The following is a 19,072-nucleotide window of genomic DNA, read 5'->3' as shown; positions in this document are numbered from 1 at the left end:
TTTTGCCCAAGAAGCCACATGGTCCCAACACCTACACCAGTCCCCAACACCTATACCTACAGGGATTCCCTCTGGCCATGCAGCTCCCTCAGCTCAAACAGCCCAAAGCTGCTCCAGGAGCCCTGCACCCACCCACGGGACACAGCTTCCCCTGCCCCTGCTCTCCCAAGGGCCAGGCAAGCAGACGCAGCCTGGAGATGAAAAAAGCCAGCCAGAAAGACAAATTGTTTGAAGGAACAGTTGTTTTTTTCTTTTTTTTTTTTTTAATAAAGTGTACAAAGTCATGAAATACCTTACATGAGGCACTGTGACAGCTGTTACAGAGAGATTCGGGCTTCCCCGTGGGCCTCATGGTGAAACACCGACAAGAGCTGGGTGAACACGACACAGACCCCTGACCCTGCCCAGCCAGTGCCCATGACGGTCCTCCCCACCTTCGCACACAGTGGCATCCCACAAGTGTTCAACACAAACAACGGACTCTGAGCCAAGCAACCTGTCTGAGCAGCATGCATACAAAAGGGAAGAGGAAAAACACAACCCATCCCAACCCACAACAACAATAACAGAATTTTAAGGCTATGCATAAAACAAAATGAAGCAACATCTTTAAAGCTAGGTAGCAAGTAGCATTTGTGAAACATAAGGCTTGAGGCTTACTGATTCTTCAGAACAGGTTTATTTGCTTTTCCTTCTTAAACACCAATGTACCATTTTTCTTCTTTTGCTTGTACAGGGATTACTTCCTTCTCGGCGTGGAGCTTTAGCTCAGGGAGGTTATATTGGAGCGGCCTCCCGGGGGCGCAACAATACGCTTGCTGGCAGAGCGAACACCTTCATCAATCTGGGTACCTGGCAGAGGGCAAGAACAAAGGGAAGAGGGAAAGTGAAGTTGAAAGGATTTTCTTCACAGGACTCAGCCACCAGTAAGGCTGGGGTCTAACTGAAGGGCTCCTGGCAGCCTGCAGCAACCTGCTCTGCCTCCAACTCTGGCAGGACGCTGAGAGCAGTGGCCTGAACGTCTCTGCAGACACTCCTCCAAGAGCAGACCCATGTGGCAAGAGCAGGGTCTGGTGCTGCGCTGACACTGCCATAGCTGCAGTCTGCCCCCCCCTTCAGCCCCCACCCACTCCAGGGGCACTGCATTCTGCCAGCCCAGCCTCTGCAGTGCTCACCTGACAGACTGAACCCCGACTGATGGAGGTTCCTGATGGGGGGAGTCTGTCGCGTGGGGGACCCCCTGGTTGACCCTGCAGGGGTGCCCCCCTTGGGGGTGGCGGTCAGATCAAACACAGGTCCATCATACATGCCTCGGGGCACAGCATGCATCTCCGCCATCTGTTACAGGAGAGAAGTGAGACAGTGAGGCTGCTGTGCTCCCTGTGAGTGTCCTGTGAGCCCACTGACACCACCAATGTCTTGCTGCACAGAGCCCTGGCTCCCTGGTACCACTGAAGAGGCCACTCACACCACCAGCCCCATGCCCCTCTGTCCTGCATGCCCAAGACCTCCATGCAGCATGGAGGTGGCTCAACCCCACCGCTCACCTCCGCACAACAGCCTCCAAAAGCGTGCAGAGGCTGTGGGTGACAGGCAGCCCCTTGGCACAGGTTTATGCTGTGTGGCTGGGGAAGAAGGCCATTTTGTCCAGTCTCCTTCTTTTTCACTCAGCACTTCCCTTCAGACTCCTGCTGCAGCAGGAAAGCAGCGAGGGAGCTGCTGGACAGGCATCACCCACTGCTGACCCAGCCAAGAGTCCTGCCTCCGGTGGGGGAACACTACCAGCAACAAGCCTTAGCTATCCCAACTGTATGTTTGACATACACTGGTTTGCAGCACTGTTTCCAGGGTACAGTAGGAAAACAATTAGCTGTCAGGGAAAAGGGCAATTTGGGTTAACAGCGTCACAGCTCTGTCTGCTGACAGCCCCATCTCCTTACCTTCCTCCTGGCCTTGATGCGCTTGTAAACATAGTCAGGGAAAGGGCTGCTGGGCAGGAAACGTCCAGTCCCCTGGGTCACATGCAGGTTGCCATCCTCCAGCATGATCTTCCCCTGGCATATGACAACCAGCGGGGCCCCACGCAGCTCCATCCCTTCAAAGATGTTGTATTCAGCTGCCTGCAGCAACCAGGGATGATGGTCAGGAGGGACACGAGCACTGCCTGCCCTGAGGGCTGCTTAGTCCCCACATACCACTGCTGAAGTCACCCGGGCAGGGAGAAGACACCTGTAACAGCCTTCCCTGAGCCACAGGCCTCCTGTCCTTCACCAGGTCCACCATACCAAGGATCCACCACAGCTCCCACCGTGAACCAGGACCTACAGCTTCAAAGCTGGCTGCAAGCAAGGACTGCAGCAACAGAGGGCACGACCCAGGTCAGTGAACAAAGCATGCCGGCAAAGCCAGGAAAAATTTGGACCCAGAAGAGGAACCCAGATCAGGAGAAAGGCGTCTTTACAACTGCATGTGCCAGGCGCAGGGGAAAAGCAAGGCAGCTGGGTGAGAAAGGCCCTGCGAGCAGAGCCCAGGGCTTACAGGCATCCCACCGTGCTGTCACAGCTGCATCACCCATAGCTGGGACTCAGTCCCTGAATCTACCAGCAGGGCAGCGCTGAGCTCCCAGCAGTGAGATCACCTGCACAGAGCACTGCCCACATTGCCCCCCTCAGCACCCCCACCCACAAGCAGAGAGCTTACAGACTGGTGGGTTTTTGCCGTGACGATCTTCACTGCATCAGGATCCCAAATGACCAGGTCACTGTCTGAGCCCACAGCTATTCTCCCTTTTCGTGGGTACAAGTTGAAGATTTTTGCAGCATTAGTGCTCGTCATGGCCACGAACTGGTTTTCATCCATCTTTCCTGTAGCCTGCTCAGACACAAAGAGAACAAAGCACTCATTTGGGGAAGGGAAGAGGAAGAGCCCAGGTATCAGACAGACCAAAAGCTAGAGGTATGTTCACGGACCCTGGTCATTACCCTGAGCTTGTGGCAGATGCCTCTCCTGGTCACGCTTATTTCAACTTAGGGACAGGAGACATGCCACTGGGTGCCCAGCTCTGCTGGGACAAGGACACAGGGGGTCTGAGGTGCCTGACGAACCTGCCCACTCCTCCCCAGGTGTGGCTCTTACCACCGCCTTGTCCCAGATGACAGACATCCGTTCTTCTATGCCGTTGGTCCCCTCTGGGATTGCCGTGAAGTTGTCTTTTCCAACTGCTTTCTGTGCAGTGCTGAACGTACAGTGAGCGCTTCCCGAAACCTGCAGGTCACCACTGGGGTGGTGGTAACAAGAGCATCCTGAGCCATTTTGTGTTCAGACAATATCAGAGACACGAGGGCCAAGGATCTCCTCAGTGCAAAGGCAGCCCCCAGCTCAGCTCTCTGTTACTCTGCACCCCCGTTCCTGTGACCCTTCAGCCTGGAGACCTCCACCAACTCAGCCCTGCAGTGGCCGAGTCCCCTGGGCTACAGGGGCAAGAGAGCTTGCCAACACCATGCTGCCTGCCTGGGGTATGGACAGCATCCTGCCCACAAACACACAGCCCAGCAGAGGGAAATGTCATGGGAAACAAGGGAGGGGCCTCTGTGCTAAGCCAAAAGATGCCCTTCCATACCAGACTGTCATTCACACCAAAACAGAGGGATAAAACATCCCAGCGTGAGTTAGAAAAACTACTTCTGGCAGTTTGTTGGGTCTGCTTGGGAGAGCAGCCCTTGTGCCACGCAGGCAGGAAGGAGCCTCTCTCCAACCAAGGACTGTCACCACAGCCGGCCCTTTTGTTGCATCCTAGCAGCGCCAGCTCCCTCAGGAAGGACCTCATCCTGACCCTGCCCAGGGGGCACCGCTGCATCTGGCAGAGCAGCTGCAGGAGCGTGAGTGCACAGAGCTGAGCCTGCATGCTGCTGCCGCTCACTCTCTGCCTGCCGACCCAGCCAAGGAGCCCACCCCAGCCAGGTATCTGGGCTCTGGCCTGCGATGTTTCGTCCAGCAGGAGCTCAACGACAGCAGCCCTCAGCACCATGTGAGCTACAGAAGGAGCAGCAGCCAGCAGCACCAACCAAAAAGGTGTGATTAGGTAAGCAGGCTGGCCCACACTGTGGCATGCCCACCACACCACTGTCACAAAAGCAAATGCCCCTGCAGCCAGACGGGAATCTGATGGCAGGGTTAGCAGAGCCAGGACTCCCAGAAATGGCTCTTGGGACTCTCAGTAAAGCCACGCTGCAGGCACTGCCCAGTGCTGCTACCCAGACAACCTCTGCCTGGGAAGGGCCTCCAGCAGGATGGAATCCATCCATCCTGAGCTGTCCAGTGACAGCAGAGGGCAGGAACAGGCAGAGCCAGCCGCTGCCAGGCAGGGCAGGGCAAGGAGCTGGAAGTCATCCCGCTGCTGCGGGGAGCTGGGGACACATGGCTGCTGGAAGCCATCGCTGCCAGGAAAAAGGAAGCGGGTCCCAGGCCAGCTCCTGGAGCAGCCACGCAAGGACAGGCCATGAGTGTCAGGCTCCTGGACTTGAACCCGGGAGGGCACTGACACAGCGGCTCTGTACAGGGCCACAAATCAGTCCTAATCCCTAGGTAATCTCCATCTTCCTCTGATAATTTCTGCCATATGTCTGACTGACTGCATGGACTGATGACACAACATGCTTCCTAATCTCCACCAGCTTTGTGCTGGTGGAAGAAAACAAGCCTCCCTGCCCAGCTGGAGCTCCTGCAGCTGCTTTTTCTGCTGCAGCCTCAAAGGAAACAGCTTGGGAAAGGCACTGGCACAGTGTGGGACAGACCTATGTGGGCTGCAGGGACTCAGAGGTGCTCCTGCCTCTCCTTTGAGGGTTGGGGTAAAATTGTTATTGAAGTGGAAGGAAAGCACTAACAAGGCAATTCAGGAGCTGGGCTCACTTTTCGCTGCCAGTCCCTGAGACCTGCACCTATTTCATACATCCAGACCAAGCAGAAACACATGACCACCTACTGACCACAACAAAATCCAGGGTGAGCTGGACGTCCAGATCCCAAATGCATGGGCACTTCTGCCAGCCACAGCATCTCCACACACACACACCTAGCAATGCCCCCACACTGTGGCACACAAACCTGGCCTATGCTAGCATGCTCTTCTGCTCTGACACCTATTCCTGACCCAACATCCCTTGCTCATCTCATCACAGATTTTTCCAGCATTACCTCAAAGGTCATTTCCATTTACAGCCCCCTCAGTGTCAGCCATCCCCACCTAACACAGACCAGCGCCACATGCACCACTCAGCCAGCAAACACAGGCGAGCTGGGCTCACAGCTCACATGTGGTGCACGGGTACAGCCAGCAATGAGATCTACGTCCCTGGCTGCAGCGCGTGCCTTTCCAGTGAGAGGATGGAGGATAGCTCTGAGAAAAAGGTCACAGCAAATTGCTGAAGTGCTTCTATTGTTTGCTCTCTGTTTTCGACAGATCCCTTCCCCACCCCCTGCCTTTGCGGTAAAAAAAAAATAAAAAAATCTACCATCCCTGTCAGATGCACATGAGCTGCCCTTAAAGACCTCGTGCTCATGCACCTTGCAGTCTGTACTACTGCTTATCTGTACAGGTGTGGAAAAAAAGTCAGCTTTGTATTCAGCGCAGTGGGTCCCCATCGGCCTGTGCCACCTGTACCCCCCAGACTTTCTCTTGCACAGCTGCAGCCCAGGCAGCTGCTTACGCTGTTCTCACGCTGGCTGCTCCAGCTTGGTCAATGCTGTTGCTGACACCTGTTACCTGGACCTCATTTCTTTGCCTTCTTCAGGGTGTTTAAAGCAGTTCATGACTGCTGGTTTGTTTTTTTTTTTCCTCATTACTGATGTTAAGCCTGTGGTGCCTCCTCTGTCCCCCAGTGCTCAGGGATAAGCCACCATGGCTCCAAGGTAGAGCCATTTCATCAGGCAGCTCATTAAATACCTAGGGTAAAGTGGTTCAGGGTCGACAAACGTCTAGACTACCCAAACACTCCATGGCCTCTTCCTGGGCGATTTGAGGCCAAGGCACACTGCCTCCCGTTCAGTGTCACTGGTGGAGCCGCCAGTTCAGGCACAGCCAGCCCAGCCTCTGTAGCTCACCTGGCCAGGAGGGAGTTGATGTAGTCAGGGGTTGTGGGGTCTGGGCTCAGCGGGGGAGAGACCACGAACGCTGCAGCCTTGGCCCAGTTCTTGCTCCAGTAGTGTGTCCCATCAGTCCCCAGACTGGCTGTGATGGGCTCACCAAACACCACATTGCCTGGAAAAGGGGGCAGAGAGGACACAGTGTTGGGGACCCATGGCAGTCTGATCCCCACTGCCTGTTGTGAATTCAGGCACTGGGTCAGATGGGAGGCCCACTAGGGCCCACTAGGCCCATGGTGCATCAGAAGCCCACCCTACATGCCATTGCTGCTGACATGAGCGCCATCCCAGCCCTCTGGCTATGGGTACAGAGCCTGATGATGGTACAAGCCTAGATGGCAGGTGGTGTTGGAAGACAAGGCCTCAGAGCTGCATTCTCCAAAATAAATCCATACCCATCAAGGACACTGGCAATGTGCCCCCCTGCCAACGGCTGCCTTCATGCTGGGAGGCCCTGTCTGGACTAGCAGGAAGCAAGGCCCCTGAGCCTGGCAGAGGACAGCTGCTGCCAGCCCTCACTGTGAGTAGGGGCACAGTTCGCTGAATCCAGGTGGGACATGCCCGCCTGAGTCCCTGCACTCCAGCACCGCTGCAGGGCCAGTGCTGCCAATGAGGCTGGGGCTGTACCCAGCAGCTCCAACTGTGTGCATGTGGATGGGGTGAATGTCCCCACAGAGACCTTCACAAACATCTTGGGTCTGTCCCAACCCTTGCCCACACCATGACATTGCATGACATGGCCACAGAAGGTGCCTCCAGGTGGCCTGGTGCAGCATCCCCATGGCCCTTCACAAGTTAGGGTAAGCCCCTGAACTTCCCCAGCAGAAGGGGAAGCTCTGGGCTGCTTGAGGCATAGGTGCAGGTCTGAGCCCAATAGCCAGGATGCAAAGACACCGAATCCAGCCACCCAGGACCCCAGCAACAACAGCAAGGCTGTGTGCAGCACCAGCAGCTGCTCACCTTTTTTTCTGGCTTGCGAGATGAGGTCAGCAGCACTTTTGCTCATCACTTTCGTCACATAGAGAGGGCAGTTGGTCTGGCTGGCAATGGTGATGGCCCGGAAGACGGCTTCTGCTTCCAGCTGGAAGAGAGAAAAGCGCAGCTGCAGAGGAGCACAGGCGGGCGAGGAGAGGCATGCTGCCGGGCCTTCTCACCCCGGCTCCCCAACTGCAGACTAACTGCAGGGGAATTGTGGAGTTGCGCCCACCATTTGTTCCGTTGCCTGGTTCCAGATCTGCCAACAGCTGGAGAAGCCCAGGGCCGGCTGCCCATGCCTGGCAGCACAGTTTAGGCTTGTGCAGGCTGACACAGGTCTGCCCCTTGGAGCACTCACTGCTGCGGCACTTGGTTTAACTGGACACCACTACCCTGCTGGTGGCTGGGGTGCTGCAGGCTGTGCCTTGGCAGGCTGCTCCCATCAGGGTCTGGCTGTCCCGTAAGCCAGCTGCTGGCCATCCCAGACAGTTGGGCTTCGCTGGCCTGCTGCTAGAGCAGGCTGCATTTCCACCACAAGGGATATCTTTGGACTATTACATCAGCCCTTGCTCAGCCAGAGCTCAGCTCCAGACGTTCTTTGAGTATTTGCTCTGCAGCTTGGCTTCAAGCTTCTGCATGATAAAGTTCAAAACAGAAGCCTTAAAAAGACAACGTACCAATCAGCCAAGCCCCGGGGGAGGCAGGGACTGTGCAGTTGCTGCCTGCAGGCCGGCAGCTGCTTAAGCAATCTCAGTGCTCCCAGCAGCAGGTTAAATGAGGCACTGCACCAGACGTGCACACATGCGCTCCTCGCGTACTTCTGCAGGCCTGTCCATGGCACTGTCCGTCAGCACAGTGAAGACTTTTTCTCTTCTGCTTAAAGACCTTTCAGAAGATTTTTACCAGTGCACTTACAGACTTCAGTGGGTTTTAACAGAAAGACAGGAGCAAACAGAGCAATCGCTGAATGCCCTTTAGAATGGGTCACAGTTTGGAGCAGCAGCACACTGCGCTACCAAATGACCAGCACCACCTGGTAGTAGAGCATGTCTTTAACTCCCACTCAGGTCCCTCCAGAACAGATCCTTGGAGTTGTAGGCCACCCTCCCAATGCCCTGACATCAACTGGCAAGCTTTGTTGGAGGGTAGCAGGTCACTTGCATTCCACCTAACATTTTCCCAGGTCAAGGGTGTTCTGGAAGAGGTACGCTGTTTCTTTTCAAAGGTAACGACACCTGGATTTGGCTGGACAGACTGTATCTACAGCTTTCTTGCACTGTTCCCAGTTGCCTTACACTTTAATGGTGTTTCAAGATCGAACACTTAACAATGCTTTATCATCTTTGGACGAGAAGAACCGCAGTGCTGCCTTACGATAATAGGACAGTTCTCAAATGCTGGCACAACCACAGCATCCCGTAAATGCAGGTTAGCTTGCCAGCTAGTGGCAACGGGTCTAAAGAAAAATAAATGTCAGTTTACACAGAGGGACTCTGATCTACTGTATTTTATATTGAGTCTTTTCTCTGTACAGGGAAATGTTTTACTGTCTCATACTTCAAAGACAGTAAGCATTGCATTATACTAGGCTGTATCTGTCATTACCAACCATAATACAGTCAACTTCTTATACTATTTATTTAAGCCAATTGATTTTACTTCAGCAGATCCTGAAATACAAATCCATCCCTGTTTTCCTCTACTCAGCTTTGCTGTTGTACCAAATTCCTATCGTTTTCTTCTTTTGTATGCTATGGAAAGTTAAAAGCAGCTCTCGGCAGGGAGCTATCTCAAGAAAACTTATCTAAAATTAGATTCAACTCAGATTAATAGACCAAACAGAAAAATACCTCATAAACTAAAATTAGAAATTATCTAATCAGCGTCTTGACAATGACTTGTAACCAGGATATTCCCCCTTTCTTCCCCTCCCACACCTTTCACCAATGGCTTTGTCTGTCTGATTTCAAAACTCATGTTACACCCAAAGCAGAGATTAGGCAGAAAGAAGCTGGAATCTGTTTGTGCTCAGAGACATGAACGATAACATTTCAGGGGGACTAAAACTCACTATTCAATTCTTCGCAGGCCTCTTACACTCTGGAATCACCAATACAAAACAAATGCCCCCAAACCACCCCCTGGTGCTGCCACAGCCATACATTTTTGTTTTTATTTTTATTTATTTATTTATTTTATTTCATCTCTGGATTACTTGGAAGCCCTTGTCTCTGCTAGGAAACTCCAACAAGACTGAGATATGTTTGTCACAAAAGCACACCTCGCTCTTTCCTAAACCAGTGATTACCCAGACAGTACTGCCTGTACTAATGAACATATATATATAGGGGGGAGTGGACATACACACACACACATTTGGCCCTGCTACACTATGCCCTGCTACGGCTTGTGAGGAAAGCTCTTCAGTGCACTGAGGCTGGTACCGTCCTGCACCTTACCTCCTCTGGTCTGCTCAGCACATGGCCCTCGGGTCCGGTTATTCCCATCTCCAACATCCTGGCCTGTTCCTAGAACATGGAAAGGACAGCGGGATGTTACCAAGCTCTGAACCTGTCCCCCAAGAAAAGCAGAGCCCTCCCAATGGCCATGCCCTCAGGCTGACACCAACTGACATCCTGAGGCCCCCCAGTGCAGGGCAGGAGGCAGCCGCAGGGAGGCTAGGGACCAGGAGCACTCAGAGGCATGTGGACACTGGCTGAAACCTCTGTGACAAAACAAGTACAGCATTGAGGAAAAAGCGTACAGAACTCCCCAGCTCCACAAACAGCACCCGATACATTTCCAGGCCCTCTTCCAGCCACTCCATACCTCTCCTTCTGAAATGCAAGTAGTCTGTTGAGAAAACGACCATTAAAAGGCAATACAATTCCAAAATTCTCTTCCCAAGGTTACCATTTCCTCACTCACTCCACTGACAAAGCTGCAAAAGCTCTGCAGTAACAAATTCCCCAATTAGCTGGTGATCCTTTTAAATCCTGATATTTTCTAGAGAAGTTCTGTGTATTCCAAGTTTCATTTAATTTTAGGCAGAAAAAGAGTGGCTGGTATCTGCTTTCAACTCATCTGTCAGCTTGTCTTTCTAACTCTGCAAGAAACTACCTGTTTAAGAAAACTTTGGCCAGTGCATTTTTTTTTCTTTTAAATGACACAAATATTTTCACTGACCTTCAATCTCATTGAACAAAAACGTTGAAAAGTTTGGCTGTATCTAATAGGCCATAAAATAATTTGAGCTTTCATCACCTTTAGAAAAGAAGATGATAATGCTTGCTGTAACAAAAGAATAATATGCTTCTAAACATGTCCTCCTGACTCCTTGGGTTATCTACCTTTCCTTTGAAATGGATTTTTACCTAATATTGCTCATCAGAAACAAAACACAGAAACACCACGAACCAGTTTTTCTATGTTGACGTGCAATTCAATGTCCTGAAAGACTATGCTGAAAGGTTTTGCAACCTCTTTATTGCAGTTCCCACCAGATACTTCACAGCAGAAAACTTTGCTAAAAACTTTGATATCACTGCTGAGTTGCAAAGAGATAACCTTGCAAAAGATGCCCATGCAGCTTTAGTGTCGTGTTGCAAATACGCCATATCAAATCAGCCTGGAAGAGACTTTCAGTCCCAGCACAACAGAAGAGTAGTTACCTGCGCAATTATATCTCCATTTTCAGCATGAACTTGAGCTATGGCACCCAGCTCTCCCAGGCAGCTGAATATCTCATACAGCTGAAACAGAAACAAGAAAAAGTGATTACAACACAGGCACATCATCCTGGCTTGTGCATGACCTTAAAGCTCCCTGCACTGTGCCCTTCAGCAGAAAGCTGCAGCAGGGACAGGGTCAGCACGGGCTGGAGGATCTGGTGTCAGCCACACAAAGACCAGGCTCCGTGACCGTGCCAGGCAGTTCCTTCAGGACGCCACCTGCCACCAGCAGATGCTCCCTGTAATACCCCATACACCCCTCTGCCTGCCATCCTCAAAGCAGGAGCATGGCCAATATGCAGCGCAAGGTGACTCACAGCTGCATAGCGGGGGCACTGCCAAGGCTCGCACCTCTGAAGGCAGCAAGGATAAGCAGAGAGGAGCTTGCAAGCCCCTGTAAAGCAGGGTGGACGGCATCTCGCCTTGGGCCCCAGAGCCAGGATTACACAGCACTGCTGCCATCTTTACAGTCAGCACTCCAATCACACACAACCAAAGCCATAAATGAGGTCCTACCTCAGTGTTTGACATCTGGTACAAGTCCTTGTAGGCCATATAAACCATGAAGGAGTTGACTCCTAGGGAAAGAGCAGAGAAGAGAATGCTGAGGAAGGAGCCAACAGCTCTCCCTCCCCAGACACATCCCGAGCACACAAGAAGAATTCAGACCTGGACGGAGTGACCCCTGGCAGAAACAGGGAGCAGGCAGGAGGGTGTCTGCTTTGGTTGGCTGCCCCTGGCAGCTTATCTGCAGGATGCTGACTCCTGCTCAGGGCCACGCAGGATCCCAGCAGATGCTCAACAGCCAGAGGAGCAAGGACAGCACATCCACCACCTGCCCCTTCCACCAGGACCCCTGCACCCAGCCGGCAGCAAGGAGGAAGGGGCAGCAAACCTTTCTCCTGGACCATGGTGTGCAGCTCCTGACGAACACGTTCACTCCAGCGAGGGATGTCCACATGCAGTGCGTAGTCGCAGCAGGCCTTCCCATCCGCCCACTCCCGCCACTTCTCAAATGCCTCCACCAGGCTGGACTCGGGCTCCGGCACCACGTGGTCCACTGCAAGGGGACATGGGAGCTGTGAACAAAGGCTTCTCCAGCTGCCTGCCCCTGATGTGCACCCCACTGCATCCCTGCATGCTGCAGGGCATCTCCACCATCCCAGACCCGTCTCTCTGGCTGCTTCAGGACAGCGCCTAAGAGGTCCTCATCACCTCCATGACTTCCCTAGTCTCCTCCCAGTGCATTTATTGGATGTGAAATGCATACAGCCTTTACTTAACAGCCTCTGGCAAAGGATCAGGGGCTTTTACAGGCTTCTGCTGAGGAATCAGCTGAAAGCTGCAGCGCCTTGTCCCTCCTCATCCTCACTTCAACCCCATTAACACACGGTCTCCTGTCCCCTGCAACACTAATGCACCTTTTACTGCCCATTACACCACCTCATGCCCTACCACAGTGCACTTCACACAGCTGATTTTTTTGGTCCATGGGGGAAGGTGAACTGGAGTGGGGAGGGCAAAAAAACCAGTCCTTTACTGGATCAACAATTGCTCCTGAACCCCATGGAACCCTGCAATACACACAGCTGTGGCTGCTGCACAGCAGTAAAGCGTGGATCTGCAAGCACTGCACACCCTTGGCACTCTCCAGGGAAGGATCTCAGAATCCCCTTTCCTTTTTCGTTAGCACTGTTTATTTCTGAGCAGTGCACGATGCCAGGACATCACTCTGTTCCTCTGCTCAGCGTCATCTGAGCATCACGCTGCCCTATTTTTATTTAGCTGGGGAAAAGAAGTTATGCCGTTACTCCTTTTTGAGGTTCTCAGGGGCACCAGTGGCTGCAGACGCTGGAACACTGCAGAACACAGGATCTGAAGCTGTGCAGAGGGTTCTGTGCGTATCTCCTTTCCCAGCACCTTCAGTACCACTAACAGTCCTACAGATTCATCTTGCGCCTCGCTCTCTAGTCTGAACCAGACATCACAGAAAAGATGAGCACACTGTCATGGATCTTTAAAGCAAAGAAGACTATGAAAAGCATACAGGAAAAAAAAATAACTGGGCAACTTTTCAAGAGTGCAAGAACAACAAAAAATTCTTAAGACTGAGGAGTTTCATTTGGATTGAAGTTTTATTGCAAATGCCTTCCCCAGCTCAGAACAGGAGCATGTCCAAAACACACTGCAAAAAAGCGCTTGACTGGGGACATGAGGGTTAACAAGAGCTGGACCATGTTTGCACTGCTATCCTGATGTGTACACTCTGCCTCCCCTGAAGGCTGCACTCTCAATAAGTGAAAAAAATTTGTCCGTTCATTGCTCAGCCCCTCCATGAGAGCTCAGAAGCTCTATTGTGCCACACCCTACTGTTTACTGCTAACCAGCACTCAAGCAAAAGAGAGCTGATGCTCTGAGAGGTTTCACATTTTAATACCCAAAGGCATGTTTCATCCATTGGTCAGGAAAATTCATTTTCCGGGCCCACCCTCTTTACTTCAGCCAGATGAAAAGATACCAGGGCTCTGCTCCACCCAGACCTGCACCGCCACAAGTTACTGGTAGCAAAAGCTGGAGTGCACAGTTGGCTGCACTTTCTGTTCCAATCGCTTTTCCATTAGAGGTGCCAGCCAGGCAGGGAGAAATGCGGGCTGGCCTGGCAAGGAAAGCAAGCATCCTCGAGGGAGTCTCTGCGAGATCATCACTGCTGAGATGGCTGCCCGGTCTCTGCCACTTAGCCTGCAAGTTTCTGAGCTCCAAGTGGGGCTCCCATTCTCAGCCCTCCCCCCTGTTTTCACAAGTATCAGATGTGTTTATGTTCCCAATTACCTCTTCCAGAGAGTGAGAATGACACCAACTTGACACCAACTGTTGAGCTTCTTTCTCCTTCCTCCAAATTTTCCCTAAATCCTCCCTGCCAGTTGTCATCTGTCCATTCTCCCTGCCCTAAAGAGGAACTTCGACATAACCCTCTTTGACTGTACCCTCCTGCATGACATCCTAACGTCATTTTAAAAATATATAAAAATCTTCAGAAGATATGGAAACCAATATCAAACAGATCGCATGCAGAGTTAGAATACTGAATGTAGCAGTACTTTAACTGCTCTCAAAAGCCCAAGCCTGCTGGGTGCTGTTGCGCACGAGACCTGCCTTCTGCACTCACTGATCATTGTAGTTCCACCAGCCAGGGCCGCTTTCGTCCCTTGGAAGAAATCATCCACTGCTGTCATCCCCTTGTACGGCATCTGCAGGCGAGTGTGGACATCAATTCCTCCAGGGATCACCATCTTCCCATTGGCTTCTATGGTTTTGACCCCTCCAGGGACAATCAGATTGTCTCCAATCTGCCTGATGAGACCACATCAAGATGGTGAGGCACACACAAAGGAAAACCAGCCACAACGCAATCAATTGACAAGCCAGGTGGGGAGCAGCCAGGCCACCCCCTCGGCCTGGTAGAAACGCCCCACTCATTCCCAGGAACTGGGGTTGAAACCACCTCGCTGAGCAGAGAATCGCAGGATTGTCCGGCCCACCTAATCTGAGATTTGCACAGTCCAGGGAAGGCTGGCATCTGTCCACCTGCTGCAGTGGTGTCTATGGAGACACCAGCTGTCTAGGGCAGGCACTGGCTCAGGGAGGCCTGAAGCACAGTCCGATGGGCATGATGCAGACCTCTGTAGTGCACACCAGCCCTGGGTCCAGTAAGCTGTACCCCTAATCTCTCCTCTCCCCCACCCTTCTGCCCACCTTAAGTAAGGCTCAAGTCCGAGGCTTACTTACAGAGAAAGATGATTTCCTAGCATAATGCCACAGCTGCTAGGCCAGCTCAGGGCTCGGCAGAGTCTGGCAATGCTGCTCCCACCACAAAGTCCCGTGGGTGAAGGACAGCCCCCTCCCTTGGGTACGCGCTGCAGTGGGCTACAATGCCAAAATCTGACAGCCCAGTCTGGCTGCACCACATTCACGCTCCTCCCAAGGAGCACGGCAGGAGTCCTCCCTCCACAGGACCTTCCCACTCGCCTGCTGTCCTCCCGCCCCCGAAGGATGCTAACAACAGGGCCACGCCGCAGTGAAGGCAGCTAGACCCCAAGTACTTAGAATCACAGAATCAGAGAATATCGCGAGTTGGAAGGGACCCGTAAGGATCATCAAGTCCAACTCCTGGCACCACATAGGTCTACCCAAAAATTCAGACCATATGACTAAGTGCATAGTCCAAACACTTCTTAAACTCTGACAGGCTTGGTGCCGTGACTGCGTCCCCAGGGAGCCTGTTCCAGTGTGTGACCACCCTCTCAGTGAAGAATCTCTTCCTGATGTCCAGCCTGAACCTCCCCTGTTGCAGCTTGAAAAAGCTTCTTGTGAAAACAGCAAACCTAAAAGGCTCCAGCATAATCTTCTCTCGTAGCTTAAAGCACCCTTACTGATAGTTCTCTGGAGGGCAATCGACATCCTCCTCTCTGGACACAGCAGCTCTCCTGCAGGACAGGTCACCTGAATCTCCCTTCACTCATCCTCTGCCCCCTCAATCCCTTTATCTGTCCATATGTAGCACTTAGCCTTCAAATCTCTTCTTTCAGAAATCCTATTTTCATCAAGCCTTCTTCAGTCTTCCCTGATAAATCAAGATAGAAGACAACTTGGTTTGCCTGCAATTCCTGAAAATCTCAGGTAGGTAGATGGGCCGCAGCACAGTGCTGTCCTCAGTAGTGCTAAGAATGGGATCTTGGGTAGGGTTGCTCATACTAATACTGTTGAAAAAAGGCAAAACAGGAGTCAAAAGACAAATCTTGCTCCTGGTTCAGTTAGATACAGCTTTGTTGTACAATGGACACTATGTCACAAAGCCACCAGCCCAGCTGCAATTCAGTATAAACATGCCAAGCATCATATATGTGCCCATACGCACTGTGGAGAGCTGAGCCTCTAATCAAAGTGAGCGGTGAAGTTTCACCAGCTGGCAGGCAGGGTGCAGACCATATCCATGAAAAACCAATAACCATCCAACCTGAAGCTATTTTAAGGGGAGATGGAAATAATATGCTATGGAAGTCCCATACTTACTTTATGAGACCATCTTCCATATAAATGTCAGCATAGAATGACTGGTCATCGTTGACTATTCTCCCTCCTTTAATGAGTAGACGATCACTCTGTGAAGGGAAAAATATAGCAGTAGTCAGTAGCAGGCAATGCACGCATTTGTCAGCCATTGGTACAGTGACTTTCTTGGGTGCTCTTCTACTGCATCATACAGCTCACCCCAACAGCAGATACTGCAGAAAGTTCACATCTGCACCAACACTTGAAAATACAGGACAAGCACAAGGACTGAAAAAATCAAACTCATGGGGCTGTTTCTGAGGGGAACAGGTGCTGCCAGGAACACCGCTGAGGTGGAATGAGTACAAAGGAGAGGCACTGGGGACACAGCAAATGTGCTTCCACAGAATATACAGGGAAAAGTCAAGAGCCTCCTGCACCAGGTCATTATGCACATAGTTCCAGAGGCAGCACAAGTCACATACCAGTATTTAGAGGAAGTTTGTTACTGAGAGCTTTCCTACATCCTTAAATATGATCCAAATACTGTGCAAAATACATTTCATTGAAGATGACAATTTATGTCTCTCTCATCTGTTAACACCTTGCAAAGACCACTGGCAGAACAGGCAGCCCCAAAGATGATGCATTTGTTGTTGGACCTGTCCCTCCCCTGCAATGCTCAGGGTGGTCCTTCCAAGGTGTTCCACAATGTTACAGGAGGCAACGAACTGTATTCCCATCTCGTCACTTACCACCTCTTCTCTTCTCCTTTCTACTGACATAAATGACCAGAAACCTCCAAAGGAGCACAGACGGAGCAGAAGAGCACCCAGAACAGAACTGCTCTTGTGCCCCTTCCTGCATTCATTTTTGGGCCTGGACAACCCAGCACACACTATGGGGAGAGAACAGATGCTGTCATGTGGGGAACAGACCCCAGCCTGAGGAATCTGAGGTCCATCTTCTGCCTTCACCTGCACCAGTCTTAACATGGGCTGCACGTGGTACAAAGTCAAACAACCTGATCTCACACATGGCTACCATGCATTCAGATGACAAGAGCTGGTTTTGCTGTTCCAGAGGATATGCAGGCTCCATAACTGTTTAAAACACCTCCAACCGCCCTCTGGCTTTCAAGCTCCCCCCACGTTCCCCTCAGCTCCCTCCAGCACCTGTAGCCCAGGTTCCAGAGAGTGAGTAGGTCCGTCCCTCCCACGGTGCGAGCCTGGACCGCGGCTGCTGGCAACCCTCCGCAGGGCTCACATGCAGGCGCATCCTGGGGGGTTCCCGCACAGTTAATTCCTCTAGAGGGAGCTGGGCTTCCTGCTCTTCATCTGCTGCCCCAGGGTGATTTCTGGAAATATCACCGAGCTGTGGTCATTTGCAGCCAGAGAACTCCCTCACACCCTTGCATCTCACAGCAGCCAAAGCTCCAGGCCCGTGTGCCTTATACAGCAACTCATTCATACAGGTCGAGACAAAGAAATTGGGTGGGGAAGGGAGCACACAGCACGGTGAGCTTGCCTGGCTGCAGCTTGGTGCTGGGCAGGGCAGCAGGCTCGGTCTCCTCATCGGCACTAACAGCCTGCAGTATCCCGAGGTCCCCTGTCTAAGATCAGGTTTGCCCTCAGCACAGCTGAAGGCACAACAGGACCCATATCCACCAGGCAGGGTGGCACCGGGCTGGAGCTGTGCCCCATTCTCTCCTGACCACAGTCCTTCCCCAGCAGCAGACCAGGCTCTGCTCCCCTCTCTCCTGAACGCGGGTGGGACACAGGTCCAGCAGAGGTTTGCATGGTGCTGGTCGCAGACCTCCCCGGACAGCTCCCAGCAGCCACCCGTAACAGGTCACTGCTGGCACAGGCAAACGCTGCCTTGACTTGTGACACTGGGATCGTGGGCACCCCTTGCTTGCATCTTCCACCCTTGGGTCCAGCAGAGGTAGCAGACCAGCCGGGCGTGCTGGCCTAGGAGTGCCGTGTCTTGGGGCCAGTTCTCAGCCTGCTGCCCCTCTCCCCAGCAGCACACCTCAGGTGATGCCCAGGTTTGGGACTGAGGACTCTGGACCCAAACAATGCTGCTCACGAACCACTGATTCTTCTCCTCCCTGGCACAGGGTACTTGTCCCCCTTTGCATCTGTATAAATGTCATCTAAGTTACCGTACTGTCATTTTAAGTTCAGAAAACCCAAAAGGAGTGAAATGGGACCACAGCCACTTCCTTATAACCTGTCAGTCAGAGGGGAAAACAGCTGAGCTGTGGCTTCTAGGGATGCAAATGATCAATATTTAAGTAACACTATAAAAAATGCAGATAGCAATAGTCAAGCAACAGTATCAGGCGTAAGCTACAGAAGAACTGGGGCTATGGTGAGAAACAAAGGGAAGAAAATTCTCGTTTTATATTGCAGTCAACTGTATGTGAAGTTTCTCCCATATGTCCAGTTCCCTATGCCCTGGCAGATCATGCTTGGCTTCAGCTAGCCTGCTCAAGGAGACAATAAAAGACTCAACCTGTCCAGATCCAATAACACGACTAGGCCATGGTATGTCTTGCCTATCCCCTTCGCACCTTCCAACTTGCCTTTCTGAGGGCCCTGGAGTTCATTTTCACAAGAACCAGGAGCGCCAGCGAACACTGATGCTGTCCACTTCTCCCTGCACATCAGACCAGAGAAAGCAAAGCGACACAAGCACCAGTGGTGTGAGGAGTCAGAGACTGAAATACTTGACAATTGCTGAATAAAGTGTTAATATGAAGTCAGAAAATATGCCTGCATACAAATACAAATGGTCACTTTGTGGCAGACATGAAGGGTTGCTCAGTGCTAACTCGGTTAGTACACAAATAAAACTGCTAGGCTCACTACGGCTGGAGCATGAACAAGGCCTTCATTCAGGGGATCGGGCTCTGCCCCAGAGCCCACCCCACGCCTGGCTGCCAGACCATCCCCGTGAGAACAGGAGAGACAAGGGCTGCACCAGTGCCCACCCATTAACCATGAGGAAAAAATACAACACAGTGAAAAAAGGAAAATCCCAATGACATCCCATTCAGGGGTACACCCAGACGTAAAGAGGTAGGGGGAGTGGAAACGAAGAGGATGAAACAGTTAAGAGGAAACAAGGCCGACTTAACAGACAGGCTTCTGCAGCACGCATATCCAGAGCAG

General features: G+C 52.0%; 1 protein-coding gene across 2 annotated transcripts in view; it reads right to left on the bottom strand.

Annotated features, from left to right (window-relative positions):
* Positions 1-224: 224 nt before the first annotated feature.
* DPYSL3 (dihydropyrimidinase like 3) overlaps positions 225-19,072 on the bottom strand; it is a 36,396-nt gene continuing 17,548 nt past the window's right edge. For both annotated transcript variants that reach the window (XM_080555248.1, XM_080555249.1), the window contains exons 2-14: positions 15,918-16,006; positions 14,014-14,198; positions 11,743-11,907; positions 11,364-11,425; positions 10,788-10,868; positions 9,576-9,644; positions 7,102-7,222; positions 6,100-6,256; positions 3,136-3,277; positions 2,701-2,871; positions 1,941-2,120; positions 1,176-1,338; positions 225-852 (exon numbers count right to left, since the gene is read on the bottom strand). In XM_080555248.1, the coding sequence (XP_080411374.1) occupies positions 764-852; positions 1,176-1,338; positions 1,941-2,120; positions 2,701-2,871; positions 3,136-3,277; positions 6,100-6,256; positions 7,102-7,222; positions 9,576-9,644; positions 10,788-10,868; positions 11,364-11,425; positions 11,743-11,907; positions 14,014-14,198; positions 15,918-16,006 (1,674 nt within the window). In that variant the 3' untranslated portion in view covers positions 225-763. The remainder of the gene's footprint in view (positions 853-1,175; positions 1,339-1,940; positions 2,121-2,700; positions 2,872-3,135; positions 3,278-6,099; positions 6,257-7,101; positions 7,223-9,575; positions 9,645-10,787; positions 10,869-11,363; positions 11,426-11,742; positions 11,908-14,013; positions 14,199-15,917; positions 16,007-19,072) is intronic.

This window comes from Anser brachyrhynchus (assembly GCF_964034855.1).
Source record: "Anser brachyrhynchus genome assembly, chromosome: 14".
Lineage (NCBI taxonomy): Eukaryota > Metazoa > Chordata > Aves > Anseriformes > Anatidae > Anser > Anser brachyrhynchus.
Note: the sequence above shows the minus strand (reverse complement) of the source record. Positions and strands in the feature narration are given on the sequence as shown.